This window comes from Microchirus variegatus (assembly GCF_963457635.1).
Source record: "Microchirus variegatus genome assembly, chromosome: 8".
Lineage (NCBI taxonomy): Eukaryota > Metazoa > Chordata > Actinopteri > Pleuronectiformes > Soleidae > Microchirus > Microchirus variegatus.
In genome coordinates, this window is record NC_139809.1 from 18,179,261 (window position 1) to 18,201,203 (window position 21,943).

The 21,943-nt window shown below is 41.7% G+C and overlaps 2 protein-coding genes across 2 annotated transcripts; both read left to right on the plus strand.

Annotated features, from left to right (window-relative positions):
• Nucleotides 1–392: 392 nt before the first annotated feature.
• LOC310931136 (extracellular calcium-sensing receptor-like) lies at nucleotides 393–13,233 on the plus strand (the record flags this gene model as incomplete). The annotated part of the gene is made up of 9 exons (XM_083894246.1): nucleotides 393–400; nucleotides 2,864–3,064; nucleotides 3,218–3,506; nucleotides 3,589–3,675; nucleotides 4,245–4,436; nucleotides 5,775–6,308; nucleotides 10,037–10,261; nucleotides 12,107–12,230; nucleotides 12,332–13,233. 9 exons carry the CDS (start codon nucleotides 393–395, stop codon nucleotides 13,231–13,233), a joined length of 2,562 nt encoding a protein of 853 aa, XP_083750372.1.
• Nucleotides 13,234–14,191: 958 nt separating this feature from the next.
• On the plus strand, nucleotides 14,192–21,860 carry LOC310931138 (extracellular calcium-sensing receptor-like; the record flags this gene model as incomplete). The annotated part of the gene is made up of 12 exons (XM_083894248.1): nucleotides 14,192–14,244; nucleotides 14,331–14,664; nucleotides 14,809–14,916; nucleotides 16,236–16,477; nucleotides 16,753–17,047; nucleotides 17,268–17,354; nucleotides 17,556–17,825; nucleotides 18,520–18,726; nucleotides 18,812–19,087; nucleotides 19,970–20,197; nucleotides 20,280–20,403; nucleotides 20,950–21,860. 12 exons carry the CDS (start codon nucleotides 14,192–14,194, stop codon nucleotides 21,858–21,860), a joined length of 3,135 nt encoding a protein of 1,044 aa, XP_083750374.1.
• Between the last annotated feature and the right edge of the window lie 83 nt (nucleotides 21,861–21,943).

Here is a 21,943-nt window from a genome sequence, read left to right on the forward strand (position 1 = left end):
TTTCTCGGGTGCAGGAGACGTGGTGACCTGAAGATGGAAGTCCAGGTAAGTAACAATCTTAGTCAATGTTTCTAGTATGAAGTAAGTAGCGACTATACCGGCTGAGCGAAAACATGGAACTGACGCCAGAGAAACGCATAGCTCCGCCTTATAAGCCCGCGTGATCGCTGATCAGGAACAACTGGGCAGGAGCTGCGCAGGTGGAATCAATCTCTGGCGTCATCCTGGAAAGTGGGTCAACCACGCCCCCTGCAGGGTGAGAGAAAGAGAGAGAAACACGGAGCAGCGAAAAATAACATCAATAAAGGAAGTATGTGGAATGTGGAGTGTGGATCGTGACAATTATTTTCTATTTGATGAATGATTTGCCATTGGTTTTGAATAAAGCAACCATGACTATGTAAGCGGATGATTCCACTTAACTTAACAGTTTTCTTCAGAAGGAACTTGACTCTGTCTCTGAATGGGTCGAAAGCAATAGACTTGCTCTAAATATAACAAAAATGAAATGCATTACTTTCAACTCTATCTTCATGCTTAGGAGGAATTATCATCTCTCCTTACACATCAAGGACACAGCTCTTGAGCAAGTCCATAAAATCAAACTCTTAGGACTCACAATTGATGAGTAACTATCTTGGACTACACATATTGATAATATAGTTCTCAAAATGGGTAGAGCTGTTCAGTAATTAAAGTTTGTTCTTTGTAGCTGAATAATAACACTATGAAGCTTGTAACTCAGGCACTGGTACTTACTCACCTTGACTATTGTTCAATTGTATGGTCTTGTGCTTCAAATAAAGACATTCACTCACTTCAACTCGTGCAAAACCGAGCCGCACGTCTGGTGAACAATAGGATGTCCTGCAATCTTCTTTCTTTCTTCCACAAAGTTGTTATTTTTAATAAGCCCATGTGTTTATTTTTTTAGAATCCATCACACTCAACAAGTTCATAACCATCACACGACAGGTTGCAAAAGGCTTATTTGTTGTATGTTTTGTGAAATCACGCTCAATGCAAAAAACAGTCTTATATAGAGCCATATCTTATGAGTGAAAAGAGAGTATGATACTAAATGTACATGACTATAGTACTGTTTGTGAGAGAGTATGATAGTAAATATACATGTCTATAGTAGTGTTTGTGAGATAGTATAATAGTAAATGTACATGATTATAGTAGTGTTTGTGAGAGAGTATGATAGTAAATGTATGTGACTATAGTACTGTTTGTGAGAGAGTATAATAGTAAATGTACATGACTATAGTAGTGTTTGTGAGAGAGTATGATAGTAAATGTACATGACTATAGTACTGTTTGTGAAAGAGTATGATAGTAAATGTACATGACTATAGTAGTGTTTGTGAGATAGTATGATAGTAAATCTACATGACTATAGTAGTGTTTGTGAGAGAGTATGATAGTAAATGTATGTGACTATAGTACTGTTTGTGAGAGAGTATAATAGTAAATGTACATGACTATAGTAGTGTTTGTGAGATAGTATGATAGTAAATCTACATGACTATAGTAGTGTTTGTGAGAGAGTATGATAGTAAATGTATGTGACTATAGAACTGTTTGTGAGAGACTATAATAGTAAGTGCCTCTCATAATATCTTGTTGGAACAAACTACCTGATAATGCTCGAGGTATGGATACAGTTACTGTTTTAAAAAAAAAAAAAAATCTTAAAAGACAATGCCTTGACAGGCAGATGGCATAGATTTTATTTGCTTGATTTCCAGTCTGTCTAAGGTTATTTTAGAGTTTATATCTTGTCATAACTGATTTTGTCATTGTTAAACTTGTTTTTTGTTGTTGTTGGTATTTGTTTTATTGATTTGTTATTGTTTTCTTTGAAAGTGTTTTATTATTATTATTATTATTATTGTTATCATTATTTTATTTTTATTATTATTACTATCATCTTTATAATTATTGTTGTACCATGCAACTTTTCATATTATTTGAAAGTTTAGTTTCATTATATGTGTGTTTGATTATTTTATGTGGCTTTTAATGGACCCCAGGAAGAGCAGCTGCTACCAGGTGTAGCAGCTAATGGGGATCTTAATAAAATCAAATCAAATCAAATCAAATCAAATCAAATGACACCCAGAGGGTTTTTTGTAGACCTTAATACGATATCAATTGTGCACATATGCACATATTGTATACATAGATAATCCAAGTTTTGTGTTTCATAGTGATCATGCCAATTCACTGCTGTGCCATAGCTACACCCTGTAAGGTCGCTTGGAACTTTTAGTAACTTTTCATGTTTCAAGATCACACAGATCTTGTACAAGTCAACTCAGTAGTTCACTTTGTCTAGTTCTTGGTCTGATCACCCTGCCAAGTTTCATGGATATACTGTAAATGAAACCTTGTGTCATTTGCCATTGTGGTGACACTTCAGTTTGTGTGGAACACCATGGAATCATATTAGCACAAAATGACTGACAAATATGAAGTACTTACTGAGAATATACTAAAATATGTCAGAAATACTGAACAGAGACCCAAACCCATTAATAAGAATTGGAAAAACTTTGAATAAACCAAAAACCATGAGAGACAAAAATTACTGTATTTGTTTGTGTGTGTCTTTGTTTTTTTTTTTCTATATTTAGGGTCTTAGCTTTTTCCCCATAGTTTGCATTGACCCACCTGATTGTGGACTACTGTCCAATCCAAAGCCACTCTGTCATCAATAAGATGCAAGACTGAGAAGGTGTGATACTGTAGACTTTATAAAGTGCCTTATCTTTTGCTCTGTCCCTCTCATTCTCTCCTCAGCCCAGTGAAACATTATGACTTCACTTGTTTTATTGTCTTTGCTTTACTCTGTCAGTGTCCTCACTGATAGCTCACTTTCCAGCATCACCACTCCAGCTCCACCAGCAGCCTCAAAGTGCACTCTTCTAAACAGCTTCCAGCCAGGCTTTGTGGTCCAGGGTGACTATGTCATTGGTGGGATTTTCCCCCTGCATTTTAATCTGAAAATGCCAGACCTTAACAGCACCTACAGACCACCACCAATAAACTGCAATGGGTGAGTTTCATAGATGATAGTGGGAGGATTTGACTTACGTTTTACTGTGAAGTATGTATAATATTGAACCCTTAATGTCAAATGGAGTAGTATGTGTTTATAATCATTAGAGTTTTTAAATGAACATACTACATTTATCTGTATCAGCCATAGATTTAATCCCAGGGCTTTCCGGTGGGCTCAGACTATGAGACTGGCAGTGGAGGAGATAAACCAGAATCCAGTGCTGTTGCCGAACCACACTCTGGGCTACAAAATATTTGATTCATGTGGATTTTCAGTGACTAGCGAGAGAGCTGTTTTAGCGATGCTGAATGGGGTGAGTGAGGAAAATTCTTCGATGTGCACAAATGCCTCGTCACTCCTCGCTGTGATTGGGGCTTCTGGATCTGCTCAGTCTATGATTGTGTCAAGAATCCTGCAGCCATTCGGGATCCCCATGGTAACATGGTGACATTATTTATGTCAATCATTGCAAAAATGTTCTTCTTTTCTCAGTAACACTGTACTCTGTTTTCACACAGATCAGCTATGCTTCTACATGTGCATGTTTGTCAGACAGACAAAAATATCCAACCTTCTTCAGAGTCATTCCTAGTGATGACTACCAGGTAAAATGTAGAACATGTGGTCAGTTGTTGTTTTCAGTCAAAGCTCAACACATTTACTGCTCTGTCCTCAGAAATAAGTATTACAACTACCTTATAAAGCTTTAAATTGTAAAATTGTAAAACTATGAATAAAAATAGGCAAATCTTCAAACACTAAGAAATGGATTTAAATATATAAGTTTTCCTCTTTCTTATATTATGTTCTTTTAGTATGTGTTCTCTTCAGGTTTGGTCATCATAATAATCACAGTTTATAATTTTTTATTGTTATAATCCTTATTATTGATGTTTGTCTTTTTCATTGTAAGTCTTTCTGCTTGTTTAAGAGTCTTATACATACAGCACTGCTTATATTTTATTAAGATTGGAACAATGCTTTTGTATTGTACCTATCAATATTTCTTTGTTCTGCCAAACGTCCATGCTTTATTGTTTACAGAATACAGACATGTTATAATAGGGCACAAAACTAAATCATTTATGAAGATATTGTCTGTCATTTATGTAAGTGTTTTAATGTCTGTGATATGAAACTGAGTGAGTTGATTGTCTTTTTCTGTTGATCCCAGGTGAAAGCCATTGCAAAGCTGCTGGTGCACTTTAACTGGACTTGGGTGGGGCTGCTGCGAGGAGACCATGAATATGGTCGCTTTGCTGCAAAAGGTTTACTGAGAGAATTACAGGACACCAAAGTATGTGTAGCATACCAAGAAATTATTCCTCTGCCCTACACTCGCCAGGCGGCACTAAGGATCATGAAGGTATGAAAACACTTTGGACTTCTACCTTTAAATGTTAAGTGGTCTGTATTTATTAGGGATGCAACGGTACAGTTTCCCCACTGTTCAAGTATGTATCACTGTTTTTGGGCCACGGTATCGGTACGGTTTCGATATCTTAATATAAAACTACTCATACTAGCAAAGGCAATATTAACTTGTAAAAATAATTAAAAGCGCAGATATAATCACACCATAAACTTTATTTAAATCTAATCACGCAGCATTGTGTATTGTTACACCTTTTGACGAACTGAAACGTACCGAAATACTGTTGTATGTGTGTTGAACCGAACAAAGTGTATCGAACGGTTCGGTAAAATACGGAATACCGTTACATCCCTAGTATTTATATAGAGCTTTTCTAGTGTTGATGACCACTCAAAGATGCTTTACACTACAGTTTTTGTCATTCACCCATTCACATACACCTATACATTGCATCTATGTGGAGCACATTTTTTATCACACATCTTTCATACCCATTCACATACTAGTGCAGTAATGTGAGATTAAGTGTCTTGCCCAAAGAAACATCGGCATGTAGACTTATGGAGCCGGTAATAAACCCCACAGCCTTTCATGTAAATAGATAAAATAATAACAGACTCTGGAACTCTAGGGCCTGGGTAGAGTGGTGATTTGATTTTTATAGTTTATAGTGTTAATGAGTTTCTGTTAAAGACACTTTTTGTGCTGCTAACACATATTAACACATAGAGACATAAAAGCGCCTATTTGTGGACCTACTGTGGTCATTAAATTTAGACACTCCAGGAGAAAACTGTATATTTGTCTCACTTTCATCCATTTATCTCACCAGACCAATATTAGATACAGAGAGGAGAAGCGGGTCATGAATTGTAACTCTGTAACCATTTATCAAAAAAACTTTTCCTAAGAACATCACTTAACTAAGTCCACAATACGTGAGTACATGTGCTTTCAATCAAAAACCAACAAAAGGATCAGAATTGCAAAACACGAGACAATGTCCAGAACACGAGGAAGATGAATAATGTCACAGGTGACACTGTTGGGGCAGAGCAGAAAATCCCAATCTGTGAAGTCAAGAGACAATGTTAGTACCAAAATACTGGAACTGGAAATGATGAATCATGTAAACAAAAACATGACCTGACTTTGGCAAACAAGTATTTTCTTCAAAATGAACACCTGGAATATCAAACTATACACAGGTCTATAGAAATCCTAGTAGTTTTTCACTGTGAACATGTTTTTTTTTTTTATTGTCACTCAGTTTTGTTTGTTGTCTCCTTGTAAAACCCTGTCATCTACATTATCTGATCCTCTGTAAAGGTGATGCATAGCTCTAATGCAAAAGTGGTGGTGACATTTGTAGGCCAGGGGGAGATGAAACCTTTCTTGAGAGACTACATGATTCTGAACATTACTGGAATCCAGTGGGTGGCGAGTGAAGCCTTGATCACATCATCAGTCTTTTCAGGGAGAGAGTATTACCCTTACTTGGGAGGAACCATTGGGTTTGGCATCAGAAAAGGTCATATCTCCAGACTGGGTGACTTCCTGCAGACAGTAAACCCTCAGCGATATCCTGACAATGTGCTGGTGCATGAGCTGTGGGAATCTCTGTATGGTTGCAGTCCTTTTCCATCCTTTAACACCGAGATGCCGCCCTGCTCAGGGCAGGAGTCTCTGCTGGAACAGCACTCAGGCTACATGAATACATCCAGCCCTAGTGTCTCCTTTAATGTCTATAAGGCTGTTTATGCCATTGCTCATTCCCTGCAAAACCTCCTCCTGTGTCTGCCAGGGAGGGGGCCTTTCCAGAACAACTCATGTGCCCAGAGCAACAACATAAAACCTTGGCAGGTACTGTATAGTCCACTATTTCTTTACCATTACAAACTGTGGTTATTGTATTGTAGATCACGATAACAATATCCCATTTGTGTCCAGCCATGGAAAAACCAGGAACAAGTAGGCTGAGGGGCATTTTGAGTTATTTATATATTATGAAAGTGTGGTTCCTAAGCTTTCCATCAATGTCTAACACGTGGACATCTGAAAGTATATGAAGAATATGTGGCCATTTGAATGTAAGCACTCCTCAAACTGCTCTCGGGAGAATTTTAGCCTCAAAGATTGAAACTTTCTGGGAGCCAAGAGACAGAATCATCACATTACATAGAACAACCCCCTCCTGGTCTAAGCTGTCGGTGACATATGATATCTGTTAGCCCACAGGACAGAAACTATGTAGTAGTTTGAACAATGGTTATAAATAACAGGTCTAGGGACCCCAAGGGTTCTATGAAGAGGTCCCAGTGGGTTCCCAGAGAAAAATAAAATAAAATATGAATATACTTTTCATTAAAATGAAATACAAGAAAGGTAATATACTCAAGAGTTAGAAGGATCAAAGATTGAAACATATTTCTCATATCCAATAAAAATAAATTGAAGTGGCTCAGTGGTGTAGTGTGGATGATCAGTCTGTCCCTGAAAGAGCTGATGATTAGCCAACTCTCATAGTTGCTAAATCATTAGCATCGCAGTCAATACTTCATACACAAAGCTGTGTCATTCACACATTAGATTATACGATCATCTGACAGAACACAAGTTTCAATGTACGTAACATTTGCATTTTAAAACGACAATATGGAGGTAGCTAATAACCATGTAGTCACATAACATTCTGAAACACACAGTGGATTTTTAAAAGATAGTGTCTAGCATGAAAAAAACTGTTTTTAATCCCTGTATGAACACAGTTTTAGATACACTGTTTGATGCCCATGGACACATCATCAATGATGTAACCTGGGATCACAGGGGTTTTTGGGTCTTTCAACAATCAGACGCACACACCCAGGTCGACCCAGCTGGGGGAGATCAAGCCCCAGCTTGTGTCCAGGTACTGCTACCCTACATGCCATGCCTCTCCACTCCTGATCCACAGCCACCTCGACGCCACTTCTGCTGCGTCAGTGGCCAACTTGATGGCCCTTCGCTGGCTGGCCCCTGTAATGCCCAGCATTTTGTAGGCCCTGCAGAGGGATTGGTCCACAAATCCCTGGCATCCCACTTCGATGGGTTGGCATCTTGCCCTCCAACCATTGCTCCCACACTCCTGCACTAGGTCAGCATTCTTTGCCCTCTTTCTTTCGTTGGCCTCCTCCATACGGTCCTCCCAAGGCACTGTGAGCTCCAAGAGAATCACCTGCTTTGAGGCTACTTTGAGGCGTAGACTGCTTGGATCAAGAATTTTATCCGGTGGGGTTCAGCTTTCCACAGCTCGGTCCATGTGACCTTGTGCTTTGCAGCTTGCTCCCATCTCATCCAGGCTCCCTGCTGCCACATTCCCACCATCTGGCTGGTTCGCTTCTCCTCAATACCTGCTCGCACCTCCTCAAGGATCAGCAACCTCCTCTCTGTTCCCTGCACTTTGTCGTAGTGTGGTGCTCTGGGCACTGCCTAGGCCAGCTCTACCCTTTGCCACTGTGCCCACCAACACCCTTTGCCGTAGCCTTGCCTCTTGGCAGCTCTCCACTTCTGCCCGGTCCTGACTTCACCTACGCAGAAACCTGCTGATCCTCCTCTCAAAGCCTTCCACCGATGAAATGGTGACTTCATAGACCAGGAGAGGCCAGAGGATCCGAGGGAGAATACCATGCTGGTAAATCCAGGCCTTGAACTTGCCAGGGAGGCCAGACTTGTCCACTACGGCCAGCCAGGTCTCCAGGTCTTGGTTGGTTGCTTGTATAGAGGCTTCGTCTCTCAGGCTGCAGCTGAACACGTTACCCAAGCTCTTCACAGGTTCCTCAGTGAGTGATGGTATTTTGGTGGTGCCAAGTGAGAAACAGAACTTGCTATTAAACTTCCCCTTCTTTAGCATGAGGAACCTCAACTTAGCCAGCTTAAAGCTCATTATGAGCTCAGGAAATCATCTCCTCAAGGCCGTTCAGGATTCAACTGCAGCCTGGGATAGATATCAGTGTCAGGTCGTCCATGGTGGCTCCGATGGGTGACTGTCGGACTCCAGTAGAGCTGAAACGATTCATGATGAATCAATTATTAATCGCCAACTATTTTGATAATCGGTTTGTTCCCCCTGGCTTCCCTGATAAGCTGTGTGACCATGCACCAGACACCCGGATACCTTTGGGATCCCTCCTTTCTACACCAGGAGGTAGTCTGTCAGTTGCCTGGGAACAAGGCTGAAGAAGATTTTCCCTTCAACACTCAACAGCGAGATGGTTTCGGAACTTATTGACGTTTTTAGACGTTTTCTCCTTTGGGATCCACACACCCTCCGTCTGTCTCCACTGGTCTGCTACCTTGTCGCTCATCCAGATCACCTTCATGATCTTCCAGAGCCTGTGTAGTAGCCTTGGGCAGTTCTTATAAACCCCACTGGGCCGTGGAGCAGACCTTGCTCTTGCCTTTTTGACCACTTCCTGGATCTCCTTCCAACCGGGCTCCTTCCCTTCGAACTCCAGGGCTGGTGCAGGTGGATTAATCAGAGACCTGCAGGGGCCTAGGTTTTGCTCTTTGCATTCATTGCTGTAGGTCTTCTTGAGGTGGTGGTCGACCTCAGCTTTGGAGCAGGAAAGTTGAAGGCTATGCTTCTGTCCTAGCAGCTGTTTTGTGAACCCAAATGGATTCGCTAGGAAGGCAGCTCGCCTCTGAGACCTCTTCTTCCTCCTCCTCCTCCTAAGCCACTCAGCTCTCCTCAAGGTAATCAACTTCTTTCAGATTATGCTGCGTAACTCCACAAGAGGTCCCCTCTCCTCTTCACTCGCAACCTTGACCTTGGCCTCAAGCTCTTCAGTTCTTGTCTGAGCTGATGGATCTTGCTAGCTCTGTTGTTCATGGTGTAGGGGAGGTTCACTGCTCACTTTTCCTCTAGCCCAAACCTCTCTGCAGCTAGGCTGATGATAATCATGGTCATCATCATCACTCCAGGAAGTGAGATGAATGAATATGATATCACCACAACCTAATCGATTCACAGCGATCAAACAACGCTAATTCAAATAGAAGATTTATGGTTTTAAGACCCACAGTACTGTGATTTGGAACATTGAGTGGATTCTTTGAAATTTCAACTTGCATAATTAAAAAAAAAAAAAATCTCAAATTTAAAAAAAAAAAAAGTATTTGTTTACTCGATTTGTGCTGGTTTACTCTTGGCGGTTCACATTTACCAAAATCATGTAACATGCTGTCCATATATGACATATTTTCTGTGTTCTAAAAATATCAGAATATATTTAAAATAATATAGTTAATGAAAAATGTTTGGGAATATGTTTAAATTGTTCCATTGTAAAGACGGAACTGGACTTCTCACTTATGGCCAAAAAGATAATAAAAATAATTTCTGATCAATATTTATTTACTAGGTATGTGGGTCAACATGTTTTAATTTCCATGCAATGTGTTCACTTTAATGTTATGTTACATTTGTAATGCCGTAAAAATTTAAACCTCAAAACTCTGAAGACTGGAAATCTCTGCAAGACAACATTTTACTGAAAACCTTGTTTAAGGCAATTCAGTGTTTCATTTTGTGCATTTCCTTATTTTCCAAGCTGCAACACTACCTCCAGGAAGTGAACTTTCAGATTGGTGGTGAGGAGGTGGACTTTGATGCCAAGGGCGACTCCGTACCCTATTATGATATCATCAACTGGCAGAGAGGCACAGAAGGAAACATTGAATTTGTCAACATGGGTTTGTTTGATGGAACCAAGGCTGTTGGAGAGGAGCTGTTGATCCAGGAGGACGGGCTAATGTGGGCAGGACATCAGAGTGAGGCAAGCTGCTCACACTGTGTTTTCACCTTCATCAGATGCCAACTGTTGAAGTTCTGTAGGTTGAGATGGAGGTAAGTCAGGTGGACAGAACAGACTGGATCTGATAAAGGGTCATTTGTTTTCATACACAACGGATATTCAAAGCCCAGCTGGACTATAATGTGTTTGGTGACCTACTATCCACTGTTGTTTTCCTCATGGAACTTTCTTTGTGGAATGTAAGAGTAAGTTTGTCTCTGTGTACTGGTCTGGTGACCCATCTTGGTCTGATCCCGCCTTCTGTCTCTTATCTCGTTGTCTCCCCGCGACCCTCATGTGCAGAATATAGCGGTAGACAATGAATTAATCATTCTCCATGACTTTAAATGCTCCTGAAAGAGCTCTCGTAGATCTACAGTTAAATATATTTAACAGAACCATAGGTTATTTAAAGGGCCCATATTGTGCAAAATCGACTTTTTAATCATTTTAGTACTGATATTTGGGACTCAGGGGACCATACCAGTCCCTAAAATGTGAAAAAACAAGACTCAGTCATGTTTTAGTGGTTCCACTTAGTGTAAGTATAGGCGATAAAACACGCAATGTTTAAACCTCCCTCGGAATGACGACATAGCAAGCATTTCACCGTGAATGTTGGCACCCCGCCAGGTAGAGTACTTCAGAGCTCCACCGTAGCTCCTCCTTGTCCCTGTGAATAGAGAGTGCAGGCGAGGGAGGAAGAGTGGCTGCACAGCGGAGCACAGTGTTTTACACAAACTTCCAGCCTCAGAGAACTTGTGTCCAGTGGATATATTTTATTTATGAAAAAAATGTTCACAAGCTTCACAAGCCCTTTGTTGTTGATCGTGTATGTAAATTCCTATGCTAGAAAAACACCTTGAACGCACCAGTTAAGTGCCGCTGCAGTAATGTGGCCTTTAGCGAGTGACGTGTGGATCAATAATATGAAGAGCACGCGTTTGAAAGCACTGAAGAAAGATGTAGATGTTGTCCTACATTTCTTCTCAACCAAAGGCTGCCTTTCTGTCGTGTTTCCACGTTCTCTCCTCATTATTGATCCACACACGTCACTTGCAGCTGCAGTAACACTGGTGCATTCAAGGTGTTTTTCTAGCATAGGAATTTACATACACGCCGCGCGGCGCATTAATCGTTTTTCTTCGATTCTAATGTTTTTATGATCGCCAGAAGCTAAAATCGTGGTCACTCTATGCATTACGGTGAAACGCGGTAACAACGGGTAAACGGACATTACTATGGGGTATATGGAGCGGGGGTTGGGACGACGGTGCATGACAATAGGTGATAAGTGGCGACAGTATGGCTGTGGATAGTAAGTTAGATCGACACTCCCCTGCAAGCAGTGGGTGTATGTTTACTTGGGTCTCATTGACATGTAAATGACCAGGCACAAAACCGAGCATTCTGAAGGGCTGTTTTGGCAGGGTTATTGAACTGCTATTGTGCTTCATCCTTATGATATTTTGACTAAAGCATGACACAGACATGTTCATTAGGGCATCAGGAACTAGTTTAACTTGGGGTAATAGGGTATATGGGCTCTTTAATAGCTTATGGGCAGGAACCCAGTCCTCAGTGCACAGCTTGTAACCATGTGACCATCAAAAAGTTTGATGACTACCAGCATACTTGTAGTGTAGATGGACAACTGCAGACTAAATATATCTAACCAACATAAAACTCAAAACACTGTGTTAAACACACTTGAGAAACTCGAAGTAACAAATCATTAATTGACAAATGGTTTTGAGGAATTTTCCACCTGTCAATAGATTAACCAATAAAATTGACCAATATCAGCACATGGTTTTTCCACTGTAGGTGCCAGTGTCTGTGTGCAGTGCCAGTTGTCTTCCAGGCTCCCGGAAGGCTGTCCGTCGTGGGGAGCCTATCTGCTGCTTTGACTGTGTACCATGTGACAGTGGCAAAATTAGCAATCAGACAAGTGAGTTTGAGATGAACAATAAACAGTCAAAGCAAATCCCTTCTTACAATTGTAGTACAGTAATGCAATAGTGAAAATTGTTCATACTTTCTTCCCTTTAGATTCAGTAGATTGTACAATTTGTCCTGAGGACTTCTGGTCAAACAACGAAAGAACAGCCTGCATCTCCAAGAAAGTGGAGTACCTGACCTTCCACTCATTGGGAATAGCTCTGACAGTGATGTCTGTGGTTGGCGCCTGCTTCACTCTGGCTGTCTGTGGAGTCTTCTTCTGTCACAGACACACAGCCATCGTCCGTGTAAATAACTCTGAGCTCAGCTTCTTCATACTGTTTGCACTGACTCTGTGTTTCCTGTGTTCTCTGCTTTTCATTGGAAAGCCAACACATTGGTCCTGCATGCTGCGCCACACTGCCTTTAGCATCACGTTTTCACTGTGTATTTCCTGCATCCTGGGGAAGACCCTGGTGGTACTAGCTGCATTCACTGCCACCAGGCCAGGGCACAACATCATGAAGTGGCTGGGGCCTAAGCAGCAGAGGACCATTATCTCCAGCTGCACTCTGGTCCAGGTTGTTATCTGTGCTGCTTGGCTCATTGATGCTCCCCCGTTTCCATCCAAAAATACACAATATGAGCATTCAAAGATCATACTGGAGTGTAGTGTGGGCTCTAGCCTGGCATTCTGGTGCGTTCTTGGATATATTGGTCTACAGGCCTGTCTGTGCTTTGTATTGGCTTTTCTGGCTCGAAAGTTGCCGGGAAACTTCAACGAGGCCAAGTTCATCACATTCAGCATGCTGATCTTCTGTGCTGTGTGGCTAGCATTCATCCCTGCTTATATCAGCTCCCCTGGAAATTATGCAGATGCAGTTGAGTCATTTGCCATCTTGGCCTCCAGCTTTGGCTTATTGTTCTGCCTGTTTGCTCCAAAGAATTACATTATTTTACTGAAGCCTGAAAAGAATACAAAACAGCACCTGATGGGCAAAGAAAAGAAATGACAAAACACAAATCACCCACGAAATAGCATTTTTATTGTTAAATGTTATTTTAGCCTGTAGTCACAGGTGTGAAAAAAAATAAATTGCACCATTGCACATGCAGTGTCTAAAAAATGTAATGATTACATTGATCTCATCACTGTATTGTATCATCTTGAAGAAAGAAAAATAAATATAAATAATTTGTCTGAAATAAAGAGTTGGTCGTAACAGACGACGGGGTGAAGAAAAGGGGGAAATGAACACCAATAGCCATAATAAACAGCAGAGTAGTAGTACACAAGTCCAAACACCCAGGGGTGGGATTAGATGTTACAGAAAGTCTAATGGTAGGGCCAGAAATACATGGGCAGGCCATAGTACAAGCACTATCGAGACACCCACGGGCTAGGGTTAGATGTCCCAGAAAGACTAATGGTGGGGTTAGGGCCAGAAATATATGGGCAGGCCACACAAACATGGACTCGACAGTCCTTCAGTTTCCTCATGTGCCTGAAAGACCTAGTTTTACCCTATCACCCTAACAGATCACTTAGGTTCCAAAGTTCAGGCTAACTTGTGGTTCCCAGACTCTGTAAGAGCAGAATGGGAGGCAGAGCCTTCAGTTACCAGGCTCCTCTGCTGTGGAACCAGCTCCCAATGACAGTTCGGGAGGTGGAGCCTCTCTCTGTATTTAAGGTTAAATACTTAAAACTTAGAACTCTATATCCGACAATATGGGGAAATAATTGCTCGATCTTCAAGCCAATGGATGGCAATGAAGCCAAAGTTTGGGATCTGGTATGGTGTGCGAAAATGTAAAGTGTTTGAAGAGAGACGCGGAAGGCAACCTACTCCAGATTCCAAACTCAATCTCCCTCGGTCCGTACAATGGGCACATAATCTACCCAGGACAGACAACCTCCTGCTTCCTCTGTGGTTTGCTTAACCATCAGGTGAAACAGTGTTCCACTACCAAATGCTGGAGATGCGGCTGCCTCGGCCACAAAGCCAAGGACTCTTCAGCAGAAGGTAATTGTAGCTTATGTGGAGAAAAAGGCCACATTTTTGTCACCTGCCCTGTATCCTACATAAATAAAATTAAGATCACCACCCAGAGGGGAAACCCTGTGGCTCCTCAACCTTCTCAGCAGGGTGAACCCTAGCCTGAAGCAGCGAGAACAGCGGCAAATTCAGCAGAAGAAACAGTCATCTGGTATCCCGCCTCAACGGAAAGACCAGCAGCCTCGAATCCACCCTTCTTCCAAACAGGACCCATCGGACCCTGGTCCTCAACCTGAGACTCTTCAACAGTTTCACAGCTCCTCCTCCTCAACTGGACCACTCGCTGAGATCCATATGGAGGTCCCTATCCTGTCAGGCGATCCTCAGCCTGAGGGCCAGCGAAGGCAGCATCCAAAACAACAGCAACGTCAGCAGCAGGAAAATCTGGCAAACATCCAGCAGCTGCAGCAGCAGAGGCAGCAGAGGCAGCAGAGGCAGCAGCAGCAGCAGCGAGACCAGCAGCAGCAGCGAGACCAGCAGCAGCAGCGAGACCAGCAGAAGCAGCAGTCTTCTGGTGTCCCATCACAACAGGAAGAACAACAGCAGCATGATCCATCTGGAGACCCTCAGCAGGCTCACATCTCCATCTCCCGTCAGCCTGAAGAAATCCCTCTGGAGGATCCAGCTTTTCAGGTGAAGGTAGTTTTACAAGTTATAGCGGAATTGAGAGTGAATACACCGACAGTGAGAGTTATGAAAGTGCGAGTGAGAGATCCAACGATGACATCAGTCCCGCCGGGCTGACAGCTGGCCAGCGAGCCAGCAGCTCCCCGCTGCGCCCGCAGACTGATGCCGAGAGCCTCCCCTACAGTAACAATCCTCCCGAGTCTGAAGATGATCATGAAACACCTCTTGAAGAGGTTCATAAAAACAAAAGAAAAGCTCACATAAAATGTAAGTTGAATAAAAAACATCCAGAACATAGTCCCACACCGTAGCCTTCCCCTAAGGTTGTATGACTTTTCTAAAAATTGCATCTTGAAATTCCTGCGGCATCCAATCAACTTAATTTAGAGCCCAAAAAATAGCATATTTATTAAAAACGGATTTGACGTAGTGTGCTGTCAAAAACTGAGGCTAAAGACTGGTAAAGATATAGCCGAGGTATCCAACATGTGGACGAAAGGTCTATCTGTTATATCTATCGTGGAAAATAGTGCGGATGGTGTGGGTATTTATTTTAAATCCATGGAGAGAAACTTTGAATTATTAATTATTTTTTTATTTTTTTTTCATTAGGAGGAAAGTACCACATGCTAATAGGGGTGTTTTACAGCACCCGTGCTTCACATGTAACAGCCTGTCTTAGTGTTGCCAAACATGACATATCATTTAAAATCGCTAAGCTAAGGTTGCCCCGTCCGTTTTGAGTATGAACATATCAGAAATATTAGCATATGTCAATGTTTTAGTCTAATAATCGTTGATTGGTTTTATAACTGCAGGCCCATCCGCTCGTAACAGCGGCAGCGTCCCGCGGTCTATTTGTGTCTCAGCCGCAAAGCTGTGCTGCGCTGTTCAGTCTCGCTCTGTATTCCTCAACACTTATTGTGCTGATATTACTAGTTATTTTCGGATATCACGGGCTATGGTATTGCACCGATGAACGTAATTCAAAGCGCTGTCAGAGCCGTCAGACTCTGTTGAACTCCAGCCGCGGCTGCGGGTCTTTTCAAATTAAGAGCCGCAGCCGCACAGGTACTTTGCGGGTGCGGGTCTTTTCAAAATAAAAGAGCCGCACCCGCAAAGTACCCCCCGTCGATTAGTCGATTTTTGGTCGAAATTTCAGGGCTTTAGTCGACCAAGAGTTTCTTTGGTTGATTACAGCCCTAGTCGAAACCATAATTCAGGCCCTGCCCCTACAGCTTCTTCCTCTGCACTGATGGGTGGTGTGTTTTAAAATAAACAACACTGCAAATACATATAATGTGGTGATATTGTGATGAGCCTGCACTTAGACAGGGACGAACCAGAGCAAAGTCATGAGGACATTTTTAGACACCAGTCTCCTCTTGTTAATGTTGTTCTCCTGCTTCTTCTCTCTTTATTCTTCCTCTTGTCAGTTACAGACACAGTTTGATCTAAATGGGATGAACAAACCTGGAGATGTGATTCTAGGAGGAATTTTCAGACTTCACTTGTTTCCTGATTATCCTGACCTGTCTTTTACCTCAGAACCACAACGGCCTACCTGCTATAAGTGAGTCTGACAGTGAAACAGAAAAAAAACTGATAGGAATTAAGATTATTAATACTTTTTTTGATGTTGTATAGTTAATGTTAAATTACTATATTGTAGGTTTATGCCTTTTTTATTCATGTTGATTTATTTATTAGGGTTTTCATCTTAATATGATTCACATTATAGATACGTACCTGACTGTTTTTGAAGAATATGTTGTGTGTGATTTCACAGTAAACATGTAAAGTTTTTTTTTATATACAGTATATATAGTAAATGCTTGTTTTTGTTAGATTTGATATTGAAGGATTCAGACTGGCTCAGTCCATGGCCTTTGCTATTGATGAGATCAACAGAAAGTCAAACCTGCTGCCTAATGTGACTCTGGGATACAGTCTGTATGATAACTGTGTCCAAGTAGGAATTGCATTTCGTGCAGCACTGACCTTAGTCAGTGGTCAAGAAGAGCAAGTTACATTAGAGGAGAACTGTGTAGGAACTCCTCCAGTCCTAGGGATTGTGGGAGATTCTTCTTCTACTCGTACGATGGCCATATCCACAGTCATAGGTTTGTACAGAGTGCCTCTGGTAAGTTTTTATGTCTTTCACCTCAATCATTATGGTGATTTAATTGAATGCCAGGATGCAAATAGCATTTATATTAATATGTCATTTACTGTATTCATTTAAATCCAAATGAAATTAGTTAAATAAAGGTGTGACCAGTAATTAACCTTAAAACGTGGCTGTTGTTGTTCATGTTGTTGTCTGAGTTTTTTGCAAAGATACATAGTGTGTTGTTTTGCAGGTCAGTTATTTTGCCACATGTTCCTGCCTCAGTGACCGACAAAAGTTTCCATCTTTCTTTAGGACGATCCCGAGTGATGCTTTTCAGGTGAAAATCTATCTACAAAAAGAAAAGAGTGTGTCACCAGTCATGTTATATGTCTCATTGACCACAGAGTTCAGAGTGTGGTGTCAGATATACAGCACTTAAAGACAGTGATTATGAGTCTTTGATGAACCTGTTTAGCAGGGTTTCTAGTAAAGATGATTCCAGCCTGTGCACTAATCCCGCTGCTCTGTGTCCACATAGGTGAATGCTATGATTCAGATTCTAAAACATTTTGGTTGGACTTGGGCAGGTCTGATCATCAGTGATGATGATTATGGAGTCCACGCTGCCCGATCCTTTCACTCTGATCTGGGTCCAGCTGGTGGAGGTTGTCTGGCTTACACAGAGATTGTGCCCTGGGGTGATGACCCTGCTGAAGTGAGGAGAATAGTGGATGTGATGAGGAAATCTACAGCTCGGGTGGTGATTGTGTTTGCACATAAGGGTCAGCTGATCCAACTAATGGGTGAGGTCAGTGCCAATACATTTATGTTAATGTATGTATGTTGCAACTCGGGTGGTGATGGTGTTTACATATGAAAGTCGTGAAAATAAATTATTAATTTTTTTTTTTTTTTGTAGAATCTAAAAGCTTTCTGCATTCTGTTATACCTGTATTTGTTATTTGTTTTGAGTAAGACTGCTTACTATGACAAATTGTCATAGTAAGCTTACATTTTCCTGGTTTGAAAGTTTGAATTTATATAAATGTATTTGTTGATTTAACGAGTTAGAATGGCCACTACCTGCCTGACTTCTTCTACAGCGCGTAGGGCAGGACACCTCTGTATTTACTCGTACCCCTTCAGCTGACGCACCTTGCCCTATAAGTTTGACTTTGGTCTTGAGTAGGAAGCACTTTTTCTGCTTAAGATTCAAACCGTGTACATGCAAGCATCCAAAAACTAGATCTAAGTTTTCTACATGACTTTCAAAGTCCCTTGAAAATACAGGGACGTCATTGTCCTTATATTTTCATAAACCAATATCACCTTGAAGGGTAGGTCACCAAGGACAACTTCCATTCTGTGCTGAAATGTTGCTGGGGCATTACAGAGCCCAAACGGCATGTATGTCCATTAGTGCAACTCGAGGCGTGGTTACATCTTTTGTGTCCTTCCAATGGTCCAAAAGTCAGTCAGTCTTGTGAGCTCATCACACACAGGTGGTGAGGCAGAATGTGACAGGCCTGCAGTGGATTGCCAGTGAAGCCTGGACATCAGCTGATGTGCTCCATACTCCTCACTTCATGCCGTACCTGAGTGGAACCCTGGGCATTGCCATCCGTCGGGGAGAAATACCAGGACTCAGAGACTTCCTGTTACAAATACGTCCTGACCTACATCACAACAACAGTTATGGGAATAGTATGGTGAGAGTTTTGTGTGACATCCCTCTGATTTGTTGTTCATGTGAATACTATGTAAGAATTACTTAGAAAAGGATTTATCTTCCAGGTGAATGAGTTTTGGGAACAAATATTTCAGTGTAGAATTGCACCACCTCCAGCAGGTTGGGTGGAAGCTGGAGGAGAATTATGCACTGGACAGGAAGTTCTAGAGAATGTGGAGAATGAATTGGTGGATGTTTCAAAACTCAGACCAGAGTATACTGTGTATATGGCTGTGTACGCTCTGGCGTATGCTCTTGATGACATGCTGCAGTGTGAGCCAGGGAGAGGACCATTCAGCAACAACACCTGTGCTAATTTACAAAGACTGGAGCCATGGCAGGTGAGATATCAATTGACACTCACTTAATTATTTGGTTTGTGATGTCCTGATACATTTTAGTGACCATGGATTGCAATTTTAGGTCAAAGAGTAAGTTAATAATGGTAATACCATGTGACTTACAAGGTGGAAAGACATGATGTTTTAATTCCTCAACACATTTTAGAATCATTTCAAATTCATCCACTTGAAGAATAAATCGACACCAGTTTGTTGATTTAAATAGTCTTGTCGAGTGGAGGTCTGAATTTGCACTGGTTAACAAATGTATTAGATCACCCAATGTAAGGTTTATGCCACAGCTGCCCTAAATTAACAGCATTGTTATCATTTATGTTTTTGTAATGGTTAATACACCAGTATGTAGACACTCTTTAACTAAAATTATATTTTTATTGCTAAAATACTACTATAATGTAATTTAGACAGGCAGCAGCAGAGATTATTGATTAAAAAGAATTATACCTATATCAGCTTTAATTATAACACAATAATATTACTACTGCTGCTGATAATAATAATAGCCTCGAAACTGGATCTGGATCCTGCAGCCTGAAAGATGAGAAAAGAGAGAGAGAGAGAGATCCAACTTGTTATTTGCCAAATTAATAACAATAACATTTTTAGTTTCAAAAAAGGTTTTGAAAGATTTTTTTAAATATTAGTTTTCTCGCTTTTATGACAGGTGGTCTAATACCTTTGTTAGGCACTGTACATGGCAACCTTCATTTGCTTGTTTCTGTGATTTGAAATGATTAAAAGTGTTAACTGTTTTCATGCTCACTCTCTGAGTTCATCATATAGTAGCTCTCTCAACTGCTGTGCATGTTGAGAAAATTGTTTTTCTTGTTTTCCTTATATGTCTTACTCCAATAATCAAAGCTTGTGTATTACTTGGACTTGGTAAACTTCACGACAACATTTGGTCATGAGGTATCATTTGATGAAAATGGTGATGCCTTACCTGTATATGACATCATGAACTGGGTGTGGCTCCCTGATGGAAGAACTAAAGTTCAAAGAGTGGGTGAAGTTAAGAGGTCAGCCTTCAAAGGTGAAGAACTCACACTGGATGAAGATAAGATCTTCTGGAACTTTGAATCCAAACAGGTTATTTCTTACTTTTGATGACCATCTCTTTCTCTTAATCATTATAGATGAGTCTAACAAAGACTGATATTTCTCCACACAGCCTCCTCGGTCAGTGTGCAGTGAGAGTTGTCCTCCAGGTACCCGCATGGTCAGAAAGAAGGGGGAACCTGAGTGTTGTTTTGACTGTGTCCTTTGTTCTGAGGGAAAGATCAGCAATACAACTGGTGAGTGTAAAGGCCACAATATACTTCTCCAACTGCGTAATGCGTTATCCGTTTGAGTCCGAGAGAGAAAGACTGTTGTTGTTGAAACAGTGGCCGTTTCCCACTTTTCTGTGTCACGAACGCAGTTTTAAGATAATGTGAGGCGAGAAATTGACCATTTAGAGTCTAAACATGTGCTGTGTGTGTTAAGATATGACGTATTTACAGTTTGGCCACAACGTTGTTGGCGGTGATCAGCTCCGCCTTTGTGGATGCTCGGTGCGCACTGTGAGCTAGCACAGAGCAGCTTCGCTCGGCCTGTCCTGAGGACCAATCGCAGCTCTTGCCGTCTCCATTGTCCCTTGACGGAGTGACGGACACTTAAAAAATATTTCTTGCTGTCGGAGATGACGCAGAGGCTCTACGACAGGCTCTCCGTCGACGCAGAGGGCTCTGCGTTTCCTATGCAGAGCACTTTACGCAGGAGTAAAAATTGGGCTTAAACTTTTAAACACCGCAGTTCAGAGATGTTGTATAAACATGTATATCATCACCCTCTTTTCTCAGACTCCATGGAGTGCACCAGTTGTCCAGAAGATTTCTGGTCCAGCCCCCAGCGTGACCACTGTGTTCATAAGAAAACAGAGTTCCTCTCCTACCATGAGCCTCTGGGTATCTGCTTGACAACCACCTCACTGTTGGGCACATGTGTCTGTGGTGTTGTTCTGGGCATCTTCATCCATCATCACAGCACACCTATAGTTCGTGCCAACAATTCAGAACTCAGTTTTCTTCTCTTGGTGTCGCTTAAGTTCTGTTTCCTCTGCTCGTTGCTCTTCATTGGACGACCCAGATTATGGACGTGTCAACTAAGACATGCAGCATTTGGCATCAGCTTTGTGCTTTGTATCTCATGTATCCTGGTGAAAACCATGGTGGTCCTGGCTGTGTTCAGGGCCTCCAAACCAGGAGGTGAGTCCAGTCTGAAGTGGTTTGGTGCTGTGCAGCAGAGAGGGACAGTTCTGGTTCTGACTTCTGTTCAAGCAGCAGTCTGCACTGTTTGGCTTGTCTCTGCTTCACCAGTGCCTCATAAAAACACCCAGTATCACAGTGACAAGATAGTCTATGAGTGTGCAGTTGGGTCCACAGTCGGTTTTGCAGTTTTACTGGGTTATATTGGTTTACTGGCTGTCCTCAGTTGTGCGTTAGCTTTTCTAGCAAGGAATCTTCCAGACAGTTTCAATGAGGCCAAACTCATCACTTTCAGCATGTTGATCTTCTGTGCAGTGTGGGTGGCCTTTGTCCCTGCTTACATCAGCTCACCAGGCAAATATGCCGATGCAGTGGAGGTTTTTGCCATCCTGGCCTCCAGTTTTGGCCTCTTGCTGGCGTTGTTTGGACCTAAATGTTATATAATCCTGTTGAGACCAGAGAGAAACACAAAAAAAGCAATCATGGGTCATGGGACCACGAAGTGAAATGGTTAACACCCCTGTCGCGCTCTCTGATGCTCTGTATTTTAGAATTGTGTTGAAATTACTTCACAATACAGACAATAAAG